The sequence below is a fragment of the Sminthopsis crassicaudata genome, chromosome 3 (genome assembly GCF_048593235.1).
Source record: "Sminthopsis crassicaudata isolate SCR6 chromosome 3, ASM4859323v1, whole genome shotgun sequence".
Lineage (NCBI taxonomy): Eukaryota > Metazoa > Chordata > Mammalia > Dasyuromorphia > Dasyuridae > Sminthopsis > Sminthopsis crassicaudata.
Genome location: NC_133619.1, coordinates 51680166 through 51706369, shown reverse-complemented (window position 1 = coordinate 51706369; position 26204 = coordinate 51680166). Strand labels below are relative to the sequence as shown.

The 26204-nt window shown below is 34.2% G+C and overlaps 1 protein-coding gene across 1 annotated transcript in view; it reads right to left on the bottom strand.

Annotated features, from left to right (window-relative positions):
- Positions 1 to 645: 645 nt before the first annotated feature.
- TRIP12 (thyroid hormone receptor interactor 12) overlaps positions 646 to 26204 on the bottom strand; it is a 158062-nt gene continuing 132503 nt past the window's right edge. The window contains 13 exon segments of the mRNA XM_074298481.1: positions 646 to 1183; positions 1836 to 1939; positions 2945 to 3039; positions 4203 to 4316; positions 6863 to 7027; positions 13470 to 13634; positions 17285 to 17439; positions 17701 to 17815; positions 19556 to 19584; positions 19587 to 19653; positions 21933 to 22089; positions 22995 to 23137; positions 25068 to 25219. Of these exon segments, the coding sequence (XP_074154582.1) occupies positions 987 to 1183; positions 1836 to 1939; positions 2945 to 3039; positions 4203 to 4316; positions 6863 to 7027; positions 13470 to 13634; positions 17285 to 17439; positions 17701 to 17815; positions 19556 to 19584; positions 19587 to 19653; positions 21933 to 22089; positions 22995 to 23137; positions 25068 to 25219 (1658 nt within the window). The 3' untranslated portion in view covers positions 646 to 986.

Below are 26204 nucleotides of genomic sequence, written 5' to 3'. Positions count from 1 at the left end.
AGAACAAGGGGAAAAAAGTTTTCCTAGAACAGGGGATGAAAACTGCTAATTTACTTTTAAAACTTTACATCAATTCAAAATGCTCTGGCCATATAATAATAAATACTGGCCAGCCCAATCCGTTCAATTTTTCAACTACACACACACACACACAAAAAAAATGATTTCTTCCTCACCTCCATTTTGGAGGCTTTTGTTGCCTGAAATAACTGTGTCAACAGTCCTAGTGTGTCATCTGGTAAAGGCTGTAGCGCCAATAGAGCCTACGACTACATTAAAACTAAGCTATACCAAAGAATCTACCTAGTTACAAAGGCTGAGTTATAGCGACAATATATTTTAATTCAGTAAAATTTAAATTATATCTTAATTTGAGAAAAAACATGGAGCGGTTAAACGTCCATGCCAACGAAAATGTAACAATTGTTGTAAGTGTTGTACACAAAAAAGAACCATGTGAATTGCACATCAGACAATACACGGAAGAAGGGAGAAAAATCAGAGGCAAGTGAAGGTACAGAAAGCTAGTCTACTGAACTATATGTCAAATACATGTGAGTCTCAATTTCTGTACTTATGTACAAAAGTTGTCTTTGGAGGAAATAAAACTGCAGACTTAGCTAGATGGATACACACAGCCCAGTATTAAACTGCACAGCGACATTTATTGTTCCAGCCTGGAAAAACATCCCTTTTTAAATTTCACACAGCAAAGCAAGTTTAAAAACTTCACTCATCAAATAAATGATAATTTAAACAAGAACTTGCTAAAGAAACCTTGTCACAACAACTTTTTAGGGCCTGATCACTTTAAGTCCATGGGGCCATTAAGAAATATCAACCAAGTGTCTCTTTTATAATCTGCAAGCCGTTTTTCTACAAGAAGGAGTAACACGTTTCCTTGACTCAGGTGATACATTTAGAAAAGAAATCATGATTTTTTTCTCTTTTGCTGTAACAGGCAGACATTGCATTTTTCATTGTGATCAGGAAAGATGGAATGACTGCTGCCCCTCTCTGGCAGCTATCAACAGTTTTTCACGCATTATCTCAATACTTGAATAGTCTGGCAACTTGAGATAGTTCACACAAGTCATTACTGAGGGCAAGAAGTCATCTGGATTTTCCGTTGACTCAAAGGTCTTGCGGACAATTGTCAGAGGAGGATTCAAACTTCGGAAGCCTGATTGAGAGGAAAGGAAGAAAAGGCCAACGCATTCATCAATAAGTATATAAAATAGCTGGCAATCATTATTTTTTTTTTTAACTGAGTTTTTATAAGTAGCTTCTCTTGTTGTTAAAAAAGCAAAATATACCAGGCCAATTTCTACCAAGTAGGAAAATCAGAGAAGTTCAGCTAGTTTACATAGTGGAAATCTTTTAACCAATAAAGGATGGGGTGGGGAGGGGAAAAGGAAGGAGTCAGCAAGGACTCATAGAGTCAATATACATTATTGTATTTTTATCAAAATATGATGAAAATAAATACCCTGGAAATGCCAATAACTGTGCAGATTATCAGTCCTCCTCCTATAACTAAGCAATCAAACCTCTATCTGATGTGATCACTCATTTTGTTTCTTATATATACACACTAACTTTATAAGTCAGCATGGAATATAAACCAAATTCAAAAATTGTTAAAATACATTCACGGCTATCTTTTTAAATAGAAGATAAAATTATTTATGAATATTTAAATGAGGACCAGTACTTACTTTTGTCAACAACTGACATTTTAATTTTACTAACATTTCTAATATCCGTATGCTTTGAATTTTGAAAAGGAAAAGAAAAACTGTATGGAATTATCCTCCAACTAGACATATACCCACCTCCTACAGGCAATCTTGGGCTACCAGTCACAAACTGGAGAAATAATCTCTGCTGCTCATTATCAAAACCACTGAGAATTTCAAACAGGTACTTCACAGCTCGACTAAAACAAAACAAAGGAAGATAGTTTCATTCTGGAATTGAGACAGTAGCAGTGACAAATGATATGGGACAGTTAAGACCAGGACATTGGATTATGAATCAGACATTTTGAAATTCGAGTTCTAGCTTTTACCATTGACTAGTCAATAAGACTTGTGAGGGCAAGAAGAGAAAATAAAGTTGGGGGAGGGTGAGATGGAAGGAAAGAGAAAAAAAAAAGAGAGAGAGAGAGAGAAAGAAAAAGACAGAGACAGATAAGACAGGAACAGAGAATATTAGTATCATGGCAAAACCTTGGATCCAAAATATCCAAAATATCCAAGATACCTACATAGTGACCTGTTTATTAACGACAACTTAAAATCAAATAGTGGCTTATTATTTACAGATTATTACAGTGGTTCTCAAAGTATGGTCCAGAGAATGCTGGGGGTCTCTGAAATCCTTTCAGAGGGTCTACAAATTAGTTTTTATTTCTAATATGGTAAATATCTACAAACATAATCCATATAGAAACTCTTTGGACAGATCTTCAATAAATATTAGTAACAATATAAAGATACTGAGAACAAAAGTTTGAGAACCACTGTGATAGAAAAGATCTTTTTACTTAAAAGATATAAAGTATCTACATCTATAGATGGATATAAATATAGGTAGAGAAAAACAAGTATTCTGTAAATAAGCCACTAGTTAAATTTAAGTTATCGTTAAACAAACTGGTCACTATACCTGGATATCTTAGATATGTTGGATATAAGATTTTTTTTGATGTTAATTACAACAAAATATAATACTCTTTTCCTCTATTATTTATCACTGGGAAATGAGTGGGTAATAAGTTAAAAAAAAAACAATATAAAAACTCATAAATGTATTAAAAGGGATCCTTTAAAACAGCGTTTCTTGTTTAAGCCAGAAAACCTCTTATAATGGGACCTGCTTGCCTCTGCCTCAAATTCCAATAAAAAAATTCTCTAAAGCAACAGATCTCAGTAATTGTTACCTGTCATGTGTATAGCCATGATCAGGCCTGCAGCATTCCATCAGTGTCTTTGCATCCCAAGTGTCTGCTTTACTGCCACACAGAAGCTGATCCAGCTATATATTCAAATACACAGAAGATATTATTCATGCAAATGACAGCAAAAGGAGTCCCCCAAAATCAGGAGACAGGGGCTTGATTAGAGAGAGACCAAGGAGCAAAAGGCAATCATGCTTGTGATAGAGCATACTCCCAATTTGAAAGTTTAGGGAGAAGAGAATACCTATATATAAGTGGTATTACCTCAATAGAGTATTTATTCTACTTACAAAGATCACAAGCTCTGTAGGCTATGCGTAAGCAAAATATTCTTCCTTAATTGCTCTAAATCTTTCCAGCTTTCAAGACTAACAGAATGGCCAGTCTTGTGATGAATCTCTGTGTATTTTTGCATGTGATAAACACTTAAAACTCCCTCACCATGACCATGCTCAAAGACTGGGCTCTGCTAGGATCTTCAAGAATTAAAGGTCTCCTTTATTACACAATGGGGCATCAAATTTGTATTTGAAGGAAAGACAGTATGAACATAATGGATCGAATTGGCTCTAACAGAGTATTAAAATTAGTCTCTTCTTTCAAGAAAAAATTTCATTATAAAATTAGGTATACTAAAAAATGTTACTTATGCAACAACTTGAATCTTCCCATGCCTTATTACCACCATTGATTTTCCAAGGTTTTGTTATACTACTCTCAGCACTCCTCCCAACATGTCATTGTAACACCAATCTTGATGACATGTATAATAAATATCTCATCTAATTAAATGTAAAACCCAGTTTTAAGATGTTCTACACCTAAAAACACCGAACCACATTTAACCTTCACTCCCAAAGAAGGGGAAGTATGATTCTCAGTTGGCAGATAGTTAGAAATATAAATTAAACAAAAAATAATGTGGATCCTCACCATATACAGTGGTCTCACATGTACACTGCTCTATCTGGGCCACTAATTCCTTCCCCATCTAAATTCAACAAACATTTATTGTACAAGGCACTGTAAGGAATATAAAGATTAGCATCATGTGGCCTGGTCCTTAAAATTTACAAATCTAAGTGGTCCTGGTACTATAATTGCTAGAAGTTATAATTAAGAAGGGAGGGGAGAAGGAAGAGGAGGACCTGATTGTGAGGTGGGGAAAAAGGATATGGAATTTGAATTTGGCATATGCCCACCAGGGGTTGTGGGCCCATTTGCTCAAAAAATTACTTACTTCCTCAGGATAGAAGTACTGAAGATGGCTGAGTGGAAAGACTGATTCAAATCCATCTCTGAATGAATCAAACTGCCTGGCAACACCTTCATTTAGTGCCCAGAATATAACCAGCTTAAAAAAAATTGAGACATAAAAAAAAAAATTAAAATCCCATTAAAATTGAACTATTATCCTGTTTCTATTCAATCAAAAGAGTAAAGAATCATCTGAATATTATTTATAGGAAGAAGAAAACTTATGCAATAATATTTTAAAGAATTTTTTTACATTAGAACCAAAAAATCTATTAGGTTTGAGAACAATGGGACTGGAATCTCACAGAAAACACACTGTAATATGAAGTAGTAAAAAGAAAAGCTTTTATCAGAATATAAATTCATGTTTTGGGTACACTTTTGATATGCAGATGCAGAAGTGCATTCTAGCAATGCATACTTGTTTATGTTAAAAGAAGCAATCATACAGAACTTAACTAAATGTAAAGTAATAGGAGTTACATAATTTTTAGATGCTGACTCCCTCTCTCATTTTAAAGAAGAAGAAACCAAGGGTAAATTAGGGTTAGATAACTTGACAACAAAAGTAGAGGAAAAGAGTTAAAATGAACTTTAAAAGTCATCTATGATCCAATTTGTACTTGACTAACACCACCCATAACACATTTGCAAGGAGCATCATCATCACAACTTTAACTAATATTACTATAGCACCAAGTATGAGCCAGGTTCATATTTTACAAATACACAGCAATCCTGAGAAGTAGGTGCTATTAAGGCAGACAGGATTTAAGCAACTTGGCCAGAGTCACATTACCAAAGTGTTCAAGGCTGGATTTGAACTCAGGTTCAGACAGAGCCCTCACTCCAGGCCCAAGATTCACTCTACATAATCTAGTCTTGTATAAAAGATCTCTAGTGAGATTTTTTTCTTGCATCAGTTTAAAATCTGCCTCTGCAACGTGTACTCACTGAAGCTTGATGTTAATTTGGGACCAAATAGAATAAGACTAATTCCAACTGATGAAAACAGTCACCTAGTACACCCCTTAGCCCCAGCCACATTACATATTATCATTTCCTTCAATAGTGCCCCATCTCTTTGTGGAATCTTGAGGTCCTCTTGGAAATCTTGGGCAAAAAAAGAGTCAATTTGATCCTCACCCCTGTTTATTCTACAACCTAACATTTGAGATTTAATTCCTGATATTCAATAATTCTCTAGATCCCTGCTTCTCCACACAGCTAAGGCTCATGACTTCAGACAATACCTAGCAAGAAACATGGCAGCAGCTTTTGTTATGCTTTGCAAGGACATGAAGCACGCCAATGGTCTTCAGATTTTACCAATCAGAAAGAGGTTAGTCAAAAATCAAGAGTTAGGTTTTTTTTGATCATATAAATATAGCAAGAACATACAAAAACCTCCCCTTCTCACTAAAAAAGAAGAGAGACAGATGAGAGAAACACATAGACAGAAAGTATAGAAGCCTGGCTCTTGTTGGATACCAAAGAAATACAAGTAAAAAGTACAATCTAAAACTTATGTGACACAATTCATCAGGGAAGCTACATCTTTTCATTAGATAAAACTGAAATGGTAAAGTTTTAAGTCTACAGAAATCATCAAGGACACTATGCTGTGATTTCCTCTTGATGGACTGCAAACTCTTATTAATCAACATATGGTAGCCAAGAAAGCTATCAATTTCAGGCTGCCCACTGTTCAGGAATAAATGAGGGGAAGAATGTACCTTGTCCTGGCCTGGGCATCACATTTTACAAAGTTGCCGATGAGCTGGAGAACACACAGAAGAGCAGTCAAGATGATAGAGTGCCTTAAGTTCATACCATATAGGGATAGGTTGAAAAGAGTGTACTTCTCTCCAAATTCCTTTAAATATTTTATTAATGCCTTTTGTTTTCATATCACATTCACTTCTGAATCATCCTTTCCCTCAACTCTCCTGGACCTTATAACAAACCCCAGTTCTCCTATACTTTCAAATTTTTTTTGTATTTGTAAATGAATTATATGCCACAATCTGTTTAATCATTACTAAATTAATCCCTACCAGTTTTGTTTCCAGGAACTAAGTATATTTAGCTTAGAGAAGAGAATATTTAAGAGGCAAAGTGATAACAAAGTATTGGTTATATGAAAGAGGGATTAGAAGTATTCCCTATAGCTCTAACAACCACTGGTCACTGTAGGACAAGTTTCAGAGGCAAATCTAAGTTTGATGTCAGGAAAACTTCCTAACAGTAGTACCAGATGAGGCTGGACTGGGCTCCCTCTAGAAAGTAGTGGCTGCATTCTTTTTCATCAATGGTCTTCAGGCAAAAGTTGGGAGGATCACCTGATCAGGATACCTCAATATATATGAACTTTATACAAAACCTGATTTTCACACAAGGCATCCAGTATTAATTATGCATATAGAATTCAATGAGCAAAAAATAGATTTAAATACAAGATACCTTTATAAGCAAACCTATAATAAACCAAATAATACCAAATCACAAATCTGACTCTTTAAAATTGATACTTAGAGAACTATTCCATCCCCCCCCCCAAAAAAAAAAAAAAAAAAAAAAGCCTTGATTTAAGGTATAGCTTATAAAAATCATCCCTCCCCTTGAAAAATTCCTGTTACATACTCGTAGATACTCTTCTAAATTGTGGATGGTGACAGGTATATCCTTTCCCCCTTTCTTTAGTTCTATGTTGGGAAATCCTGGTAGTGTGAAATCCAATCCTAGATCTTCCACTGAGCAGCCATTCATATTCAAGGTCTCCAATGCATACTGTAGACTCTCTTTGGTCTGAAAATGTGAAGGGGGAAAAAATATAGTGCAATTCATTAATTCACATTACAATTAGTTCAACTTATATCAATAAAGCAAAAGATTAAATATAGTATTATTAAAAGGAAATATATGAAGTTTTTCCAATAAAAAAGTAATTTCTTTTTTTTTTTATTGATTTTTCCAAATTATCCCCTCCCTCCCCCCAATGGCAGGTAATCCCATACATTTTACATGTGTTACAATATAACCTAGATACAATATATGTGTGTAAATACCATTTTCTTGTTGCACATTAATTATTAGCTTCCGAAGGTATAAGTAATCTGGCTAGATAGACAGTAGTGCTAACAATTTACATTCACTTCCCAGTGTTCCTTCTCTGGGTGTAGTTATTTCTGTCCATCATTGATCAACTGGAAGTGAGTTGAATCTTCTTTATGTTGAAGATTTCCACTTCCATCAGAATACATCCTCATACAGTATTGTTGTTGAAGTGTACAGCGATCTTCTGGTTCTGCTCATTTCACTCAGCAACAGTTGATTTAAGTCTCTCCAAGCCTCTCTGTATTCCTCCTGCTGGTCATTTCTTACAGAGCAATAATATTCCATAACCTTCATATACCACAATTTACCAAACCATTCTCCAATTGATAGACATCCATTCATCTTCCAGTTTCTAGCTACAACAAAAAGAGCTGCCACAAACATTTTGGCACATACAGGTCCCTTTCCACTCTTTAGTATTTCTTTGGGATATAATCCCAATAACAGCAATGCTGGGTCAAAGGGTATGGACAGTTTGACAACTTTTTGGGCATAGTTCCAAATTGCTCTCCAGAATGGCTGGATTCTTTCACAACTCCACCAACAATGTATCAGTGTCCCAGTTTTCCCACATCCCCTCCAACATTCATCATTATTTGTTCCTGTCATTTTAGCCAATCTGACAGGTGTGTAGTGGTATCTCAGAGTGGTCTTAATTTGCATTTCTCTGATCAATAGTGATTTGGAACACTCTTTCATATGAATGGAAATAGTTTCAATTTCATCATCTGAGAATTGTCTGTTCATATCCCTTGACCATTTATCAATTGGAGAATGGTTTGGTTTCCTATAAATCAGGGTCAGTTCTCTATATATTTTGGAAATGAGACCTTTGTCAAAACCTTTCCTTTTAAAAATGTTTTCCCAATTTGTTACTTCCCTTCTAATCTTGTTTGCATTAGTATTGTCTGTACAGAAACTTTTTAGTTTGATGTAATCAAAATCTTCTATTTTGTGATCAATAATGATCTCTAATTCTCCTCTGGTCATAAATTCCTTCCTCCTCCACAAGTCTGAGAGGTAGATTATCCTCTGTTCCTCTAATCTATTTATGATCTCATTCTTTATGCCTAAATCATGGACCCATTTTGATCTTATCTTGGTATATGGTGTTAAGTGTGGGTCCATATCTAATTTCTGCCATACTAATTTCCAGTTTTCCCAACAGTTTTTTCCGAATAATGAATTTTTGTCCCTAATGTTGGTATCTTTGGGTTTGTCAAAGATTAGATTGCTATAGATGTACCCTTTTTTGTCCTTTGTATCTAATCTGTTCCACTGATCTATCGTTCTATTTCTTAGCCAGTACCAAATGGTTTTGGTGACTGCTGCTATATAATATAGCTTTAAATCAGGTACACTTAGACCACCTTCCTCTGACTTTTTTTTCATTAGTTCCCTTGAAATTCTCAACCTTCTATTCTTCCATATGAATTTTGTTGTTATTTTTCCTAGGTCATTAAAATAGTTTCTTGGGAGTCTGATTGGTATAGCACTAAATAAATAGATTAGTTTGGGGAGTATTGTCATCTTTATTATATTCGCTTGGCCTATCCAAGAGCACTGAATGTCTTTCCAATTATTTAAATCTGACTTTATTTTTGTGGCAAGTGTTTTGTAATATAATTCCTGACTATTCTTTGGTAGATGGATTCCCAAATACTTTATACTCTCAACATTTGTTTGGAATGGAATTTCTCTTTGTATCTCTTGCTGTTGCATTTTGTTGGTGATATATAAGAATGCTGAGGATTTATGTGGATTTATTTTGTATCCTGCCACTTTGCTAAAATTCTGAATTATTTCTAATAGCTTTTTAGCAGAGTCTTTGGGGTTCTCTAAGTATACCATCATGTCATCTGCAAAGAGTGATAGTTTGATTTCCTCATTTCCTACTCTAATTCCTTGAATCTCTTTCTCGGCTCTTATTGCCGAGGCTAGCGTTTCTAGTACTATATTGAATAGTAATGGTGATAGTGGGCAACCTTGTTTCACTCCTGATCTTACTGGGAAAGGTTGCAGTTTATTTCTATTGCATATTATGCTTACTGACGGTCTTAAATATATACTCCTGATTATTCTAAGGAATAATCCATTTATTCCTATACTCTCTCAAGAGTTTTTAGTAGGAATGGATGTTGGATTTTGTCAAATGCTTTTTCTGCATCTATTGAGATGATCATATGGTTTTTATTAATTTGATTATTAATATGGTCAATTATACTAATAGTTTTCCTAATATTAAACCAGCCCTGCATTCCTGGTATGAATCCTACTTGATCATAGTGTATTATCCTGGAGATGATTTTCTGAAGTCATAAAAAAGTAATTTCTTCTTGATTTGTTTTTGAAGCATACATTAAAAATATATCTAAAAAATTCACTAAGTCATTCATAATGTAAACCAAATTCATAAACTTCTAAATAATTCTAACAATTCTTGAAACTATGTAAGGTTAACCAAAAGAACCTCATTAATTTTTATTGTTGTTTCTGAGTCACTTTAGTCATAATCAACTCCTTATGATTCCTTAGGGTTTTCTTGACAAAGATATTAGAGTAGGATGCCAATTTCCTTCTACAGCTCATTTTGAAGATGAGAAAACTGAAGCAAACAAGGCAAAGTGACACAGTTAAAATCTGAAGACAACTTTGAAAAATGAATCTTCCCGACTCCAGGCTTAGCACTATCAGTTGGTGCCACCCATATATGCCCTTAAAATACTTTTTTAAAAAAATATTTTTAGGGCAGCTAGGTGGCGCAGAGGATAGAGCACCAGCCTTGAATTCAGGACGATCCAAGTTCAAATCTGGTCTCAGACACTTCCTAGCTGTGTGACCCTGGGCAAGTCACTTAACCCCAGCCTCAGAAAAAGGGGGGGGGGAGGGGAATCTTTTTTATTACTTCTCAAAGAAATGAAGTTCCAAGAGACAACAAAATGCTATGTGACAGACCCACATAGTACTAGAAGATTTCATAAAGCTTTTCCTAGCCTTGGGTACCTTTAAATTTATATAATAATTATAAAGCTATTGAATGAGAAGAGCAAAGATAAAGGGTATAACAAATCAAACCATTGAAACATTCTAGAAATTCCAAAGATGATGTGACACATATTATGAGAAAGTTTTCAACTAAGCATTAAATGACACTATAATCGTTTAAAGAGAAGCCTGTGCTTTTCATATTTTAAAAGGTTAACAAAGTGGAAAAAGTAAGATAGGATCATGTAGTTACTTTGGGTTCACTACAAAGAGAAATGCCCATAACGATACAATGTGAAAATTATTTGAAACAATTAACTAAAACTGAAGGATTAAAAAATTAATCTACACAAACCATCAGCATTTCTACATATTATCTTTTGTTGGTAAGTAGGAAGAGAAATTCCATTTCAAAATAAGTGCAGAAAACATAAAATATTTAGGAATCTACTCACCAAGACAAACCTAAAGACTATATAAACACAATTACAAAATATTTTTCACACTAAACAACTGGAGAAATATTAAAAGCATGCCAACAATGACAGTATCACTTAAATTAATTTTATTCAGTGTGCGCTACCAATCTAACTGCCAAAAAATTATTTTACAAAGCTAATTTTTAAAAAATTCATGTATAAGAACAAAAGAGCAAGGGTATTAAGGGATCAACAACAAAAACAAAGGAAATCAGCCTAGCAGCACCAGATGTCAAACTACACTACAAAGTAGTAATTATCAAAACAATCTGGTACTGGCCAAGAAATATGTAAGTGGATCAGTGGAAGAGATTATGTAAACAGTAGTAAATGACAACAATAATCTAATGTTTAATAAACCCAAAATACTAAGCCTTTTGTATAACAAAAATTGCTTGAAAAAATTAAAAAGCACTCTAGCAGAAAATTACATATAGATCAACGTTTCACATTGTATATACTAAGCTATGGTGAAAATGGGTAAATGATTTAGATGTAAGTAAATAAGGGGAGTATGAGAAAATTACCTGTGGGATCTATGGATCAGAGAAGGGTTTATGAACAAGCAAAAGTTAGAAGATCATAAATGATGAGATAACTCATCAAAAAAGGTTTTGCACAAACAAAACAAATTGTATAATTAGAAACTAAATCAATTGCGGAATGGCTAAACAAGTTGAAGTGTATGACTGTGAAGTAATATTACATGCTATGAGAAATGAGAAGCAGGATAGTTATGGGAAAACCTGGAATGAACCAATGCAAAGTGAAGTGAGCAGAATCAGAAGAATGTTGTACACAGCAACAGCAATAGTGTAAGGACAATCAAATGCAAAAGATTTGCAAGACAATTCCAAAGAACCCATGATGGAAATTTCTATCTACATCTGGAGATAAATGATGAACTCTCAGTAAATGAACTATTTTTCTTGCTCCCCTCCCCCCTTCCATGGCTAACATGGAAATATGTTTTACATGACCTGACATATATAAGTGAAATTGCATTGCTTGATTTCTCTATGAGTAATACATGTTCTAGAGGAAAGACAATTTGGAACTCAAAAAGAAATTTTTTTTTAAAAGTTAAAAAATTAAAAAAAAAAAAAAAAAACTTTACCTAGGAAAGAATTCTCTAAAAGAATTCTGGGAATACTGGACAAGAAACTGACAAGTTAAATTTAGACTAATATCTTATGCTATATTAAAAAAAAATAAATTAAGAGTCATGAGTTCAGGGTAAATTTTATTTATTTACTAATTCTTTGATCTTGCATTTACCTATCTTGTCCAGGCTGAAACTGCATTCAGTCTGATCTCCAATATTAAGCTACTATTAAGCTTATTAATTCTCATGAAAGCATCCTCCCCGCCCCCGACTTAGATTCTTAGGCAGCCCAGTAACACTCTGTTACTAGGGGCCACGATGGTTTTGCACTTAGTGTGAACTCCAGATCAACTCTAATGTAGAGCAGAAATTCTAAACTCAAGGGACCATTAACCTACAAACATGAGCCGCTACAATCAGCATATATTTTCAACACAAGCAAGGAGACAGCAACCATTTCGAAAGAGATAATTTCAATTAACTATAAACTGAAGGTCTTTTCATGAAAAAATTTAATCCAACAAAGATAAAACAAAAATCTTTGTATCAAACTCTTATGGGTTTAATAGCTATATAGATAACAAAACTGTCCCCCCCACCTTAAAAATAATAAACTATTCTCAAAAGCATTATCAACTATTAAAAACCAGATGAAAAAAATGCTCCAAGTAAGAAAACAAGAAAGAAAACGATGAGACTTATCTCACACCAAATAATTGGTTGATGAAAGATGGGAATGGAGTTGGGAAAGACAGGCACATTAAAATATACTGTTGGTGAAACTATGAACTGATCCAACAATTTTGGACTTGAAAGCAAGAAGCTATTTTCAGGTATGGCTAAACAACCCATAGTACATGAATGCAATGGAACATTATTGTACATCAAGATATGGTGAAAATGAACAAATAGAGAGGAGGAGGAAGAAGACTATAAGAAATGATATAAAGTGACAGAATCAGGAAAACAACATACACAATGATTACAACAATTTAAGTGGAAAGAACAATTAAAACTGAATGCTGTTAGTTATATAATGTCAAAAAGGTGTGGCCACTGAAAAAAAACCTCTTGCAGCTTCCTTGGAAGAGGAAAGAGACCAAGTATGTGGATCAATGTATGTTTGGGTTTTTTTACTAAGTTAATTCATTTTGCTAAACTTTTTTCCTCCCATTAAAAACACATACACACACACACACACACACACACACACACAAACATATGTTATAAAGGAATGGCAGTGGGGCCAGTATCAGGGAGAAAGGGGGGAGGAGCACATAATAGAAAATGAAAATAATATAAAAGCTAAAGAAATTTAAAATCAAAAGTAAAGCCAATGGTAATGAAATACTAAGTTCACTGCCTATTCTTTTTTTTATTGCAAGCTACCCTGATATACTTCACTATGAAATTCTGGAAAATTCTAATTCATTAATTTTTATAATGGAGTGAAAATGCTGCCTTAATCATAAATGGCTGTGATAAGTTACAGATCAATATAAAAATTATGAAAAGTAAAAATATGGAAAGGTGAAATTTTTTTCACCTCATTTTATATGCTCACCTGTGATTTATCTTGTTCAAGTCTTTTCTTTTGTCTGACAATATCCTCTAGATGATATACTGATCTTGCTACAACTGGGTCAATATCAAACAAATCATGTGATGTAAGTGAAGTTTCTTGTCGAAGCATCCATTTATAAAAAGGCAAGCCAAGGGGAAGGTCCACCTAGAGAGGGGGAAGAAAAGATACTCCCTGAAACTAAATTTCATTTATAAGTTATATTTTTATATAATAAGCTTCAATGATTCATTAAAAATTACAATGAATGCAATCATATAAGTTCATTAATTTAGAATCCAAAGTTTTAAGTAACATTTCTAGTATTTCCACAAGAGAAATGGATTGCTTTATTTAGTATATTTTAAAACCACTGTTTGAAGTACAAACATATGAAAATATATGAAAATCTCCAATAAAAATTTTAGACACCATTTCTGGTGAAGTGGAACAGTACTTTTGTGAAGTTTTATACCTGATAAGCAAGAGAAGCTTGGCCTTTAAGTCCAGAAAATTTGGTCTAAATCCTAAATCTGACACATTTTAGGTGCACAGGGACAAACTGAGAAATTAAGTGATTTGACCATGGTTGCACTCCACGCCAATCCTCTCTCAATCCCTCCCTCCCCCCGAAAAGTCAGACAAGGTAAAAGAGCAAGATAAAATGTAATACCATACACAAAAAGCTTAAATAAATATTTTCCAAACTAAAGCAAGTCTGGGGACATTAGAGTCACTGTGAAAAGATTCCTTTTCTCCTACAATATTTATTCACTTATATTCTACTGTTGCTTAATTTTTTTGTATTTGAGTACTATTCTTCACACTAGTTTAATGAAACTTCACAGGACAACTTTTCATAAGACAAAAAAAGTTAATTATGATAAAAGCTTTTTTTCTTTACTATTCAATTTCATAATTGCTTTTCCCAATGGTAAAACATTCTAAAGCTAAACACTTGTAAAATATTTGGCACAAAATTTAAAATAACTATACAATTTATCCACTTTAAATTAGACATGGATAAATTTGGCAACTTTTAAGGAGAAGCCTAAGATAGAAAACATCCTTGTCCTTGGCCAGAATTAGAATTTCTAGTCATAAACTAAATAAGCTAATATTATATATTGCTTTAGATTTGCAAAGCATTTTTACAATGTCATTTATCCTCACAAAATCTTGGGATGTAGACACATTCTTATTATTCCCAATTTACAGATTAGGAATTCATGGCAAAGAGAGATTAAATGAAAGTCCAGGGGCAGCTAGGTGGCGCAGTAGATAGAGCACCTGCCCTGAATTCAGGAGGACCAGAGTTCAAATCTGGTCTCAGACACTTAACACTTCCTAGCTGTGTGACCTTGGGCAAGTCACTTAATCCCAGCCTAAAAAAATAAAAAATTAAAAAAATTAAAAAATAAAATAAAATAAAATAAAAAAATGAAAGTCCAAAGCGTATAAGGTTATAACTAGTGTCTGAAAAACAACACCTGAACTCATTTCTTCCTGACTTTAAGTCCAACACTCTATCCACTGTTTCACTTGGATGGTAAGAATGGATTTACCAGGTAAAATATAGTCAATAAAGATTCTATAAAATTAAAAAGGATTATGAGAAGAAATATATACATTGGTGTATAGTCCCAAAATAAATACATAAGGAAAAGCTTCAGAAAGGGAAAGAAGCTAAGATAACTAGAAATTCATAGAAGACAAAATCCAAGAAAATAGCAAATATTAAAACCCATGCCATCAAGTGAATAAACAGTAGTTCCTAAAGTTTAGGCAACAAGCAAGAGGAACGGAAGATTTTAAAAGCAAGGCAGCCAATGGGATAATCATAAACATCAGTGAAAATTGGTCACATGGAACCTGTGACAAGACCAAGGCTCTGGATAATACACAGAAAGAAAACAGGATAAAAAGAAGAGGGAGCAAGCATGCTGTGAACATATGTTCACATGTATGAACACATGTGAAGTTGAAGAAGGAATCGTGTAGAAGAATAATAGGGAGTAGGACAAAGGAGGACGAAATAAATGCAGTTTTGTACCATTGCTTAAAGAGGAGGCATTTGGTAAGCAGATCATGAACTTGGAAGGGGGACATGGTATAATCATGGGGGGACTTCAAAGAGACAGATATCTGCAGAGTATGCTCTTTGCTGAAAGACGATCAGCTAATGTACTTAAGTGAAAATGTCAACCTTGAACAGGTGAAAAAAACCAACAAAGCTAAATATGATTCTCATTAACAGAGAAACTGACTGCTGGGGTAGAAATGATTAAAAATCCATCCTAGTGACCAATTCATCTTAGAATTTGTGACAGAACAGAGATAGGTTGGTAAAAACAGATTTCACTGGGTTTAGAAAAAAGATAGGAACTCATGGACTAATATTTTGGGGGGGGGGGAAAAAAAAAATCAGACCAGAATGAAAAATGCTCAAAAATGAAATTCTAAGGCACAAGAGAAAATAGGAAGAAAAAGATTTTGTCTAAAGAGATCACTATGGAAGCACAGGAAATAGACAATCTTTTCCTGTTTTTTTCCCCTCCTTTTTTGTAGAAGACACACAATAGGGATTAAGTGACTTGCACAGGGTTAAAAAGCTGTCTGAGACTGGATTTAAGCTCAGGTCCCCTGACCACAGGACCAGTGCTCTATTCTATAGCATCACTTAGTTTCTCTGTGCCAACTTTTTTTTTTTTTTTTTTTTTTAGATAAGGTAACGAAAAATGAGTAAGTGCATGAAATGGTTCAGTTAAAAAAAAAAAAAAAAAAAAAAAAAAAAAAAGGTTGAGAATGCTGAAGTCCAGTTTTATTGGGGTCACTGGGAGGAAAGAGACATCTTTAAAAAAGGGTTAGGATGAACAGGAAAACGTCTCGAAAATGAAAATACAAAAATGTCTGATGTGGCCTGTTCACCTCCCACCCTTCCCAAAAGAGCATTCTTAGCTATACATGACGATTTAGAGAGAACGAGCAGATTTCAATGTTTAAAAAAAACACAGAAAATATCAGAGGTACAAGCAAAATAGGAGAAGGGCCTTGATTTTTTTTTTTTTTTAAAGGGAAGAGATCCGAGGCAATAAGCTAGGGGCCTGAGAGCTGGACTTCAAGAAGACTCTGCATGGCTTGATCATGAATAACTCTATTGGACAGGATAGATGAAAGGAATACAATAGACGCAGTAATGTATTTTAGTGTATTTCCTACTATCCTTATAGAAAAAATGGAAAGATGTAAATTATTTAAAAGTATAAAGAGAGAGAATGAGAACTGACAGACTCAAAGTAGTTGTTAATGATTTAGTGTCAATGTGGCAAGCAGTGTCCAGTGGAACACTTCAGAGATCTGTGCTTAGCCATGTACTAACATTTCAATCAATCATTTGAATAAAATCACAGATGGAATGCTCATGAAATCTGCAAAGGGCACAAAGTGAAATGGATGGCTGACATACTGTATGACAGTCAGGATCTAAAAGTTGCCAGGAGGACATTATAAGCTTGATGACAGGAAAAAAGTTCCTAATATTTTCCACTCTCCAAAAGTGGAACGGCTATCTCTGTAGGCAATGGGTTTATCATTCTTGGAAATTTTCAAGAAGTACTAGGTTCCCAAGTAACAGGCATTTCTATGTTTCATGGTTATGCTAAATGGCCCCTGAGGTCCCTTTCCAATGTTCATGGTTCCATATTTCCATGAAAACATGTATTTTAAGAAAAAATAATAATCTAAATATTAATTAAATATAATAAATTAAATATAATTAAATAAATAATTAAATTAAATATAATAAATCTTTAACTTACCAATCTGAAATCCATGATAGCCTTGGCCATTAATTTTCCTAAAAAGCGAAACTTCATCTTAACCTTAGCAATATGCGCTGGTTTGGCTGTTCTGCCAAAGGGAAGTGCAAACAGGCCTTGGAGGTTTTGAATATACTTGGTCCCTTCTTGGCTTCCTGTAACGATAAGTAATTACTGATAACTTGTTATACTTTTGACAAACTAAGAGTCCCAAACAATCAAAATGAATTCTGTGTTTGTTATATTTTATTATCTTAAATAAAGCATATAAAACACAGAAACAAAGAAATCTTTTAGTCCAAGCCCTATTACTTAGGGTAAGGAAGTGTGTGATACTCTTGAGAACTCAGAATTAATAAACTTTGAAACTGTTTGAGCTGTTCTCTAAGAAAAATTTCAAGTTTGCCCCAAATCACCTTTTGGATTAGTAAGAGTTACTTCTTCGCCTCTCCAGAGGCCTAAGTCAGCTCTCTGTAGTTCCTGAGATACAAGTGCATAAAATTCCAGTGTAGGCCCAAGACCTGTACCAACCTAGTGAAGGGGAGAAAAGAAAACTGTTTTAGAATTTACATAGACTATCTTCCATTCTATTCACCAATGGTATGGCCAAAAGAGCCATACAACAGGAAGTACAGTGCTATTTTCTAGTGACTTTCATGTAATAATTCCTGCATTTTTGAAAGAGGAGGAAACTGAAGACACTTGGATTGTGACATACCAGGAAAGAAGATAGGCCTCTAACTAGACCACGTGGTATTCGTTGTGTGGCCACAATGGCCAAGTTACTTCCATCCCCTGGGTCATGATCTAGCTGGTCATCCTCATTCGCTCCAGGGGCTGTATACTGATGCTGTCATATCCCTGCTTTAATTCAAACCCTGGATGAAGGCATGGCTGCCTGCAAAAACTGGCTCAAGTTGCAAAATTCTCTTTCCCATAAAATATTTACAAGTAGGAGAGGAGATTTTAGAAGTTACCCTATAAAAGCCCTTTTGAAAATGAGTTCGCTGAGGTCCAAGGGGTTTACTAATTCATAACAATATTAGACAGTGCTAGAAAAGGCATCATTTTATCTATACCCTTTCATTTTATCTATACCCTTCATTGGCAGATGAAATTGAAGCTTGTGCTTATTAAGTAACCTGTCTAATATCTAGGGCTATTCTCTTCATTCTTCATGGAAGAAGATGAACACCAGAATGGATTTAGTTTCCAAGCTTCTCTCAGCTTTCTTTGGTTTTTAATAAGACAATTTCGTTTAAAACTTGACCGGCTGCACTTTTCTCTAAGAAAAACAAAACAAAACAAAACAAAACAAAAAAACCATGCTAATATTTACTGCCGACCAGAGGTAGGAATATAAATGAACAACTGTGCTTTTATCCTCAGTGCGGGGAGAGGGAGTGATAAAATCTTCCACTGATTAAATCCACTGTGAATCAATTTAAAATGATAAAAAATGCTAAACAAATAAGTAAATAAATTAATAAATAAATAAGATGAAAATAATCAAGATAACCCTAAGATACACCCCCCATTTCTTCCCCAACCTATCAACCTATCGGACTGGCAAAATTTAAAAAAAAAAAAAAAAGAAGAAGAAGAAGAAGAAGAAGAAGAAGAAACAAAGCTGAAGGGGCTATGGGAAAACAAGTTCTTCACTGCACTTTTGTGAACTGACCCAGCCATTCTGAAGAGCAATCTGAAACTATTAAACTGTACATACCCTCTGACCCAGCAACATCACTACTAGGTCTATAAATTAGAGAAAGAGGAAAAGGGCCCATATGGTTTTTTGTTTTTGGGTTTTTTTTTTTTTTTTCCCCCCTGAGGCTGGGGTTAAGTGACTTGCCCAGGGTCACACAGCTAGTGAGTGTTAAGTGTTTGAGACCAGATTTGAACTCGGATCCTCCTGAATTCAGGGCTGGTGCTCTATCCACTGCACCACCTAGCTGCCCCAGGGCCCGTATGTTAGAAAATATTTCATAGAAGTTCTTTTTGTGGTTGCAAAAAAAGTGGAGGGATATCCATCAATTGAGAAACGGCTAAACAAGAGTAGTATGTGATTGGGATGAAATATAAGGATTGTTCTTATTTTTCCATTTGTATTCCCAATTCTTAGCACATTAAATCCTTAATAAATGCTTTTTTCTCACAAAAAGAAATTCATAAAATTTCCTCCCCTTTAAAGAGTGGGGAAAAGTTTCACAAACTTGCTCAAAAGAGGTTTCATGAAACAGGTGGTTCTCAAATAACGGAAAAGATACTTACTTCATTCTCATACTGAATTTCCAACATGGCCTTGAGCTGCCAAGATCCTGCATCACAGACTCTGCTTGTTTCAAAAGCTCTTCTCTATTCACAGTTCGCTGGGAAGAAGAAGAGTTTATTAGGAAAAACAAAATGAGATCTTCAATTAGCTAATAATTAAAAAACAAAACTACAGCTGTCTTCAAGTACAACAAACATTGTTTTGATTAGGATAAAAAAAAATGGCCAATGGCAAAATTCAAATTTTCAATTCTTTTAGAATTGTTTGCTTATATCCTGTGACCATTTTTCCATGGGAAAACAGCTTTTGGTTTTATATATTTTTGTTATCTGGGAAATGTGATAGCAACACTTTACCCCTCAGGCAACCACTTTCTTTTTTATCCTGGATGCACTGCTTTTGTTGTGCAAGTTATTTCAATGTCGTGTAATAAGAATTACTGATTTCACATACTAATGGAGAAGACAATATATAGAAAAGATTTCAATTACAAATAAGATATTAAAAAAAAAAGATAGTAATACATCTTCTTTAAAATCACTTTTACTGGCAAAACCATATTTCCCCTTATGATGCTGAACCATTTGACAGCGTCAAGGACTTGCAAGCCACAGACACATGCTTTAAAATACAGCAGCTGAAGAGGGCTGCAGCAGCAGTTGACATACCACATTGCTATATGGATTTGGCTATGAGGGCCAGATTGGAAACTGCTGCTACCCCCAAGAATTCTTGGGCTTCAAAGGCCTTGAGTGGCTGTCAGGATCTGAACAAAAGGTGGCCATTCAAAGCGATTATCGGTGATTTGCCTGATACATGATGCCTCAATTTCTCCTTCAGGTGTCTTATTTTTCCCATTGGAATCAATAAGCAAGAATAAAAATGACATGACTTCAGTTGATTGAGGTTTACTTCTTATTAACCATTTCATCATTTCATTCATCCCATTCCTTTTTTAAAATCATACAACATTTATTCCTTCTTGACACTCATGAGGCCTACTAAGCGTCAAATGAATGAGATAGAACTGGGGATTAAAACTTGAGATGTGGCTTTGTAGAAGAGGACATGACTGAAAAGTTCAACCATGGTAAGAAGCAGAGAGATAGATCCAGAATGATAAAGATTAAGTTTAAATTGAGCACAAAAAGAAGTGCTAGAAAGGCATACATGATAAAATGAAGCAAGAAAAGCAAAGTGAAGTAGTAGTGCAAGTCTGCAAAAAATTTGCTTGAAATTTCTTTTTTAAAAATTGGTTGTTACTTTAGTGAACAGTAGCCCTGGCTCTGGAGATAGAGGACCTGGATTCAAATTGTGTTTTTGATATTTACCACCTTGGTAAAGCCATCCAAATCACTTAAGCTGTCATGGGCCCAGTTCCAAGGATTAGACTAAATTACCTCTGGAGTCATGTACAATGAGGGTCTGAGAGATAGAAGGAAGTTGTCCAAGAAATTCGATCAACCAGTCAAAGAGTTATTATTAGGTGCCCCTCCTCTGTGCTAGGCCACTTATTTTGTATGTTATGTATGACATAATACCTGCTTGCAAGAAATTTCTATTCCATCAACAACTAGAAGTAAACATGTACAACATATGTTTGCATAACCAGAGAGTGAATAAAAACTAACACATTCACAAGCTCAACTAAAAAAGTGTGGAAAGGAAATTGGCTTTCATGTAGTAGCAGTACTTGTGGCTTGTAAAAAGGAAAAGAGCTAGCTGAGGGAGTACAAGAAGGGATGAGGTGTAAAAAATATACATAAAGCAATTATGTATATAGCTCTGTGTGTGTGTGTGTGTGTTTGTGTGTGTGTGTGTGTGTAAATATCAAAGCTTTTTTTTTTTTTCTAGGAAGTCCAATGAGGAAAAGATGTTAATAGCCAACCTCAGTAAGAAAAGAAATGATTAACATATGGACTAAGTCACTCATGATAGAGATGAATAGAAAAACCACTGTGAAATGGGGAAATAATGGGATGTACAACTAGAAGTAGCATAATGTTAATGTATGGAAAAAATATCAAAACCAGTAATTGAAAGAAATGATGGTAATATCACAACTGGTGATAAAAACACGATCATTATTCATCTGTGGCTATGTTGTACTCTCTCTAAAACATCATTTAACTCCCATTTCCACTAACCTTTCCTCTTCATTCCAAAAAAGTATGTAAGCTACTTGAGAACAGGACAATTAAAACAAAACAAAACAAAACAATCCTACCACCAATAACAGCACTAACAAAAATAGTACTTAATAAAGAAGGAAATCAATGGAGTCATTTCACACAACTGGACACAATTTAGTATTTGCAAATAAAATAGAACTAGTAAGTTTAAGAGGGAAAAAAAACAACTTTCTGAAAAACTTACCTTTTTCCTATCAAGTCGAGGGGCAACTCTGCTATCCTGAGAGTCTGACTGATTAATTTCGGGGTTGGTGTCAAGTAACCTCTGCATGGCCCGGTCTCGATCGAATGCAGTAACATAAAAAAGCATTTGCCGAGTGTCAAATGGAAAGAAAAATGGGCTGGAAAAATGCAAAATAAAATTACTTTATACAATCAAATGCTTATTAAAAACATGAAGCCTGTCTATCTTAAGGCTTATCCATAGCTGGAAATCAAGATCAAACTGCTGGTTTCTTTACCTTCAAAAATTTAACAATTTGTATGGTTACACCTCCTAATTTTAGGACTTAGATGTAAACATAATTTCTCAGGATTATTCTACTGAACAATAAAATATTCCACTAAGGGGGGAAAAAAGCAGTTTTGATTTCATGTCTGTCATATATACACATATAAACCATTGCTCAGTTGTCTACTATGTGACCAAAATGGTTTCTAACTAGTTTTGAATCAATCACTAAATGTTCCTATTAAGATCTGATGTATAAATATGGTTGCTGTTTAAAACTTTGCATTAAAAGAAACCAAAATATGAGAAAGAAAACTGAAGTGTAATCAAAAAGTCATCAAAAGTATTTGGTTTTTACCTCAAATAGATTGTAACCATTGTTTGTTTGCTTATTATCTGACCCACAAGACTGTGAGCTCCTTGAAGGCAATATTTTTTTTGCCTCTTTTTATATGCCCAACATGTAGCACATATAGCAGGTATTTAATACTCTTTTTGGGATTTAAAAGTATAGTTGAGGAAATTTTGCTCATTTTGCTCTAAACACTTTCTGTTTTCCTATCTTAAAAGTTATATGAGTATACTAATCATATTCAATATTAAAAATCAATTGAAAACAAGAATTACTATTTCTTATACAACTATTAGGCTACAGACCTTAATTTCACACACACACACACACACACACACACACACACACACACACACACACACACACACACACACACACACACACACTCACACTCTCTCTCTCTCTCTCTCTCTCTCTCTCTCTCTAGAAGCAAGACAGCATACCAGGTTTTTCCAAGCTCCGTGAGCCATGTTGGGATGTTTCCTGTCATGATTACCAAAGGATCCTGAAGCTGCCTGTTTGCTTTTGCTGTCAGTTTACTGTTGTTAAATTCGCCAGTTGGAATAATTTCCTTGCACATTGCATTCTGTAAAAAATTTTAAAGGAGTGTTATTTATCAACAATAACATTTTCTGAGACATATTTCCCCCTCTTTTATAACTAGGAATCATCTTCATTTAGATTCTATCATTTACTAAACAAATCCAGCTCATTAGTATATTTCAATAAACTAAGCTTTTTCTGAAACATCATGCCTAATCTAAATAGCCAATGTTTCTGGTTTCCTCCCTTCTGCTCTTCTAACTAGTCAACATTCACTTGGCTCCTTGCCTTCCTCCTCCACATCAATTGTCAATGCGTGTACTGAAAACATTAAAAAAAAAAAAAAAAAAAAAAAAAAGAAGGAAGAATTTTTCTATTACAAATAAGAGCCAGAATAATATTTTGGCAACTTGGTTCAAAAGGTTGTCACAATTAAATCCATTTCATCAAAACAAAAACATTACTATCTTTTAATACATTCAAATTCCATTTACAAATAAGTGAATGATGCTGAGATGAGCATTTTATTTCTGCTCAACTTTGGAACAAATTTTAAAGTATTCTTTTTGACCAAAAGGTAGTAAATAAAAGTTATAAAATAAATATTAACAGAAGGCAATCTGTGTCATCAAATTTAGCCAAGTGCATAATATATTCTAGTTCAAAGAGTACACTATGCTTATTATCATCTACCTTCTCCCTCCTCCCCATTTTTATGGATGCTAAGACTCTAGGGAAAGTTTAACAGCCTTGTTTAAGGTTGCAAAGTAAGTGAAGTGGCAAATGTTTTTTTCATATTCTATACTTAAAAGTATAGGGAATTAATCAAGAATCTGCAAACCTCTGTTCTGGATGGCTTGTTTTTCTATTAAAATATAAAACAAATTCAACAATGTTAATTCTGAAAGCTCTCTGGCTTGTCTGTAAATTCTTTCTACACTTCTAGTATCTTCTGTGCATTAGGGAAAAAATTCTTTCAAATGACCAAAAGTGGAATGTGAACCCAGGATTCTGATTTAGTTTTTCTCCATGAAAGAGATTTTTAAAAAATTTTGTGCTCTGCCTTAATTTTGTGACTTGATGGCTAGAAACTGGAAAATGAATGGATGTCCATCAATTGGAGAATGGTTGGGTAAATTATGGTATATGAATGTTATGGAATATTATTGTTCTGTAAGAAATGACCAACAGGAGGAATAGAGAGGCTTGGAGAGACTTACATCAACTGATGCTAAGTGAAACGAGCAGAACCAGAAGATCATTATACACTTCAACAATGATAGTGTATGAGGATGTATTCTGATGGAAGTGGATATCTTCAACATAGAGAAGAGCTAATTCAATTCCAATTGATCAATGATGGACAGAATCAGCTACATCCAGAAAAGGAACACTGGGAAATGAGTATAAACTGTGAGCACTGTTTTTTTTGTTTTGTTTTGTTTTTCTTCCCAGATTATTTTTAGCTTCCGAATACAATTCTTCCTTTGCAACAACAACAAAATTCGGTTCTGCACATATATATTGTACCTAGGATATACTATAAAATATTTAATATGTATGGGAATGCCTGCCATCTAGGGGAGGGGGTGGAGGGAAGGAGGGGAAAAATTTGGAACAGAAGGGAGTACAAGGGATAATGTAAAAAAAAAAAAAAAAAAAAAATTGTACTGTCAAAGAAAATGTTATAATTATAAAAATTAATAAAAAAAATTTTTTTTTAATTTTGTGACTTGATAGTTCTCAGCAAGAACACTTAAACAAAGCTGGGAAAGCCTAAAAAAGGACACAGGCCAAAAGAAAAAGAGCAATCACATGATTAAGGTAATACTCCATGAGAGCAGTATCATTTTATTCTAGAGAGCCAATTTCTATTTCTACCCCAATGAGTTCATATTACTAAATCATAAAGACATAATATAATGAGACAAAGAAATTAATCTGATAATTTCAGAAAACTAAAGATTACTCACATCATATAAATAATACCAATAACGACTGATGGCATGTAAAACTCTTAAAAGGAGGATCACATCTAATGAAGGGTCTTCAAAGGTTATATTTTCAGGTGGGGAAGATATGAGGTAAACTTCTAAAGGATTTGATACTGATGGGCATACTCCATCTAAAGGAAGAAAAATCAGTAAAAGTTGACTATTACAGCAATAGAGCCAATGTAAGTTTATTCAATAGATAGTATGAATCTGGAAGAATTTTTCTAGTTGTATTTTGATTATGCATGGTAAGACTCTGCTCATAAACTCAGCAAGTGTCATCTATTTTTCAGACAAGCTCATCTGCCAGTGGGTGATGAATACTATGTGTTAAGGAGAATCAAGAGGTTAACTATATCTGTAAGCAAAAGCATCCACACCAACGCACAATTTTTCAAATTACTGAGTTAAAAATTTGGATAATTAAAGATGAAAAAGATCATGGATTTTGTGAAATCCACATATAATGGCCAAAACAAAAGAAGTACTTTCAATTTAACTTCAAGTTACTTCTAAAGAATGAATCTGTTCTTCTCCTGGCATCTCTTGATTAGCAAAAGGCATTAGAAAACAAAAGAAATGCACTGAAGAGCACAAATAAACCTTGCTGATAACTAACCATCTAGTCAGAGTAAGCCATGTTAGGAAGGGTACTTAGCTACAACAAAACCCATATGAAGCATATATAATGAATAGCTGTAAATTACCTTGAGAAAGTTATATTCCTGAGGGACTCAACAACCTGATACTGGTGAACTATATTATCAGAATAACTGTTTAAAAACCTATTTATTTGTGAGTCTCATTTTTAAGTTTGAGATGGAGAACTGACAGTAACAGACTAACAAATTAAAACACTTATATATAAAATAACTTGTATAAGCACTTTACATAAGCCTGATTTCAGATGGGCCGATTGTATTTAATCAACTATATCAATGCAATCTCAACCATCCAAAAAATTAACTAAGAAAGAAAACATATGTAGTCAAGTATGACTATTCCCAGGTTAAGTAGAGAAAGCAGATGATGAAAGGAAACCAGGAATATATGAAGGCAGGAAAATCTGGGAAGATTTTCCATAACCAAGGCAAAATTGTTGGCCAAATCAGATTT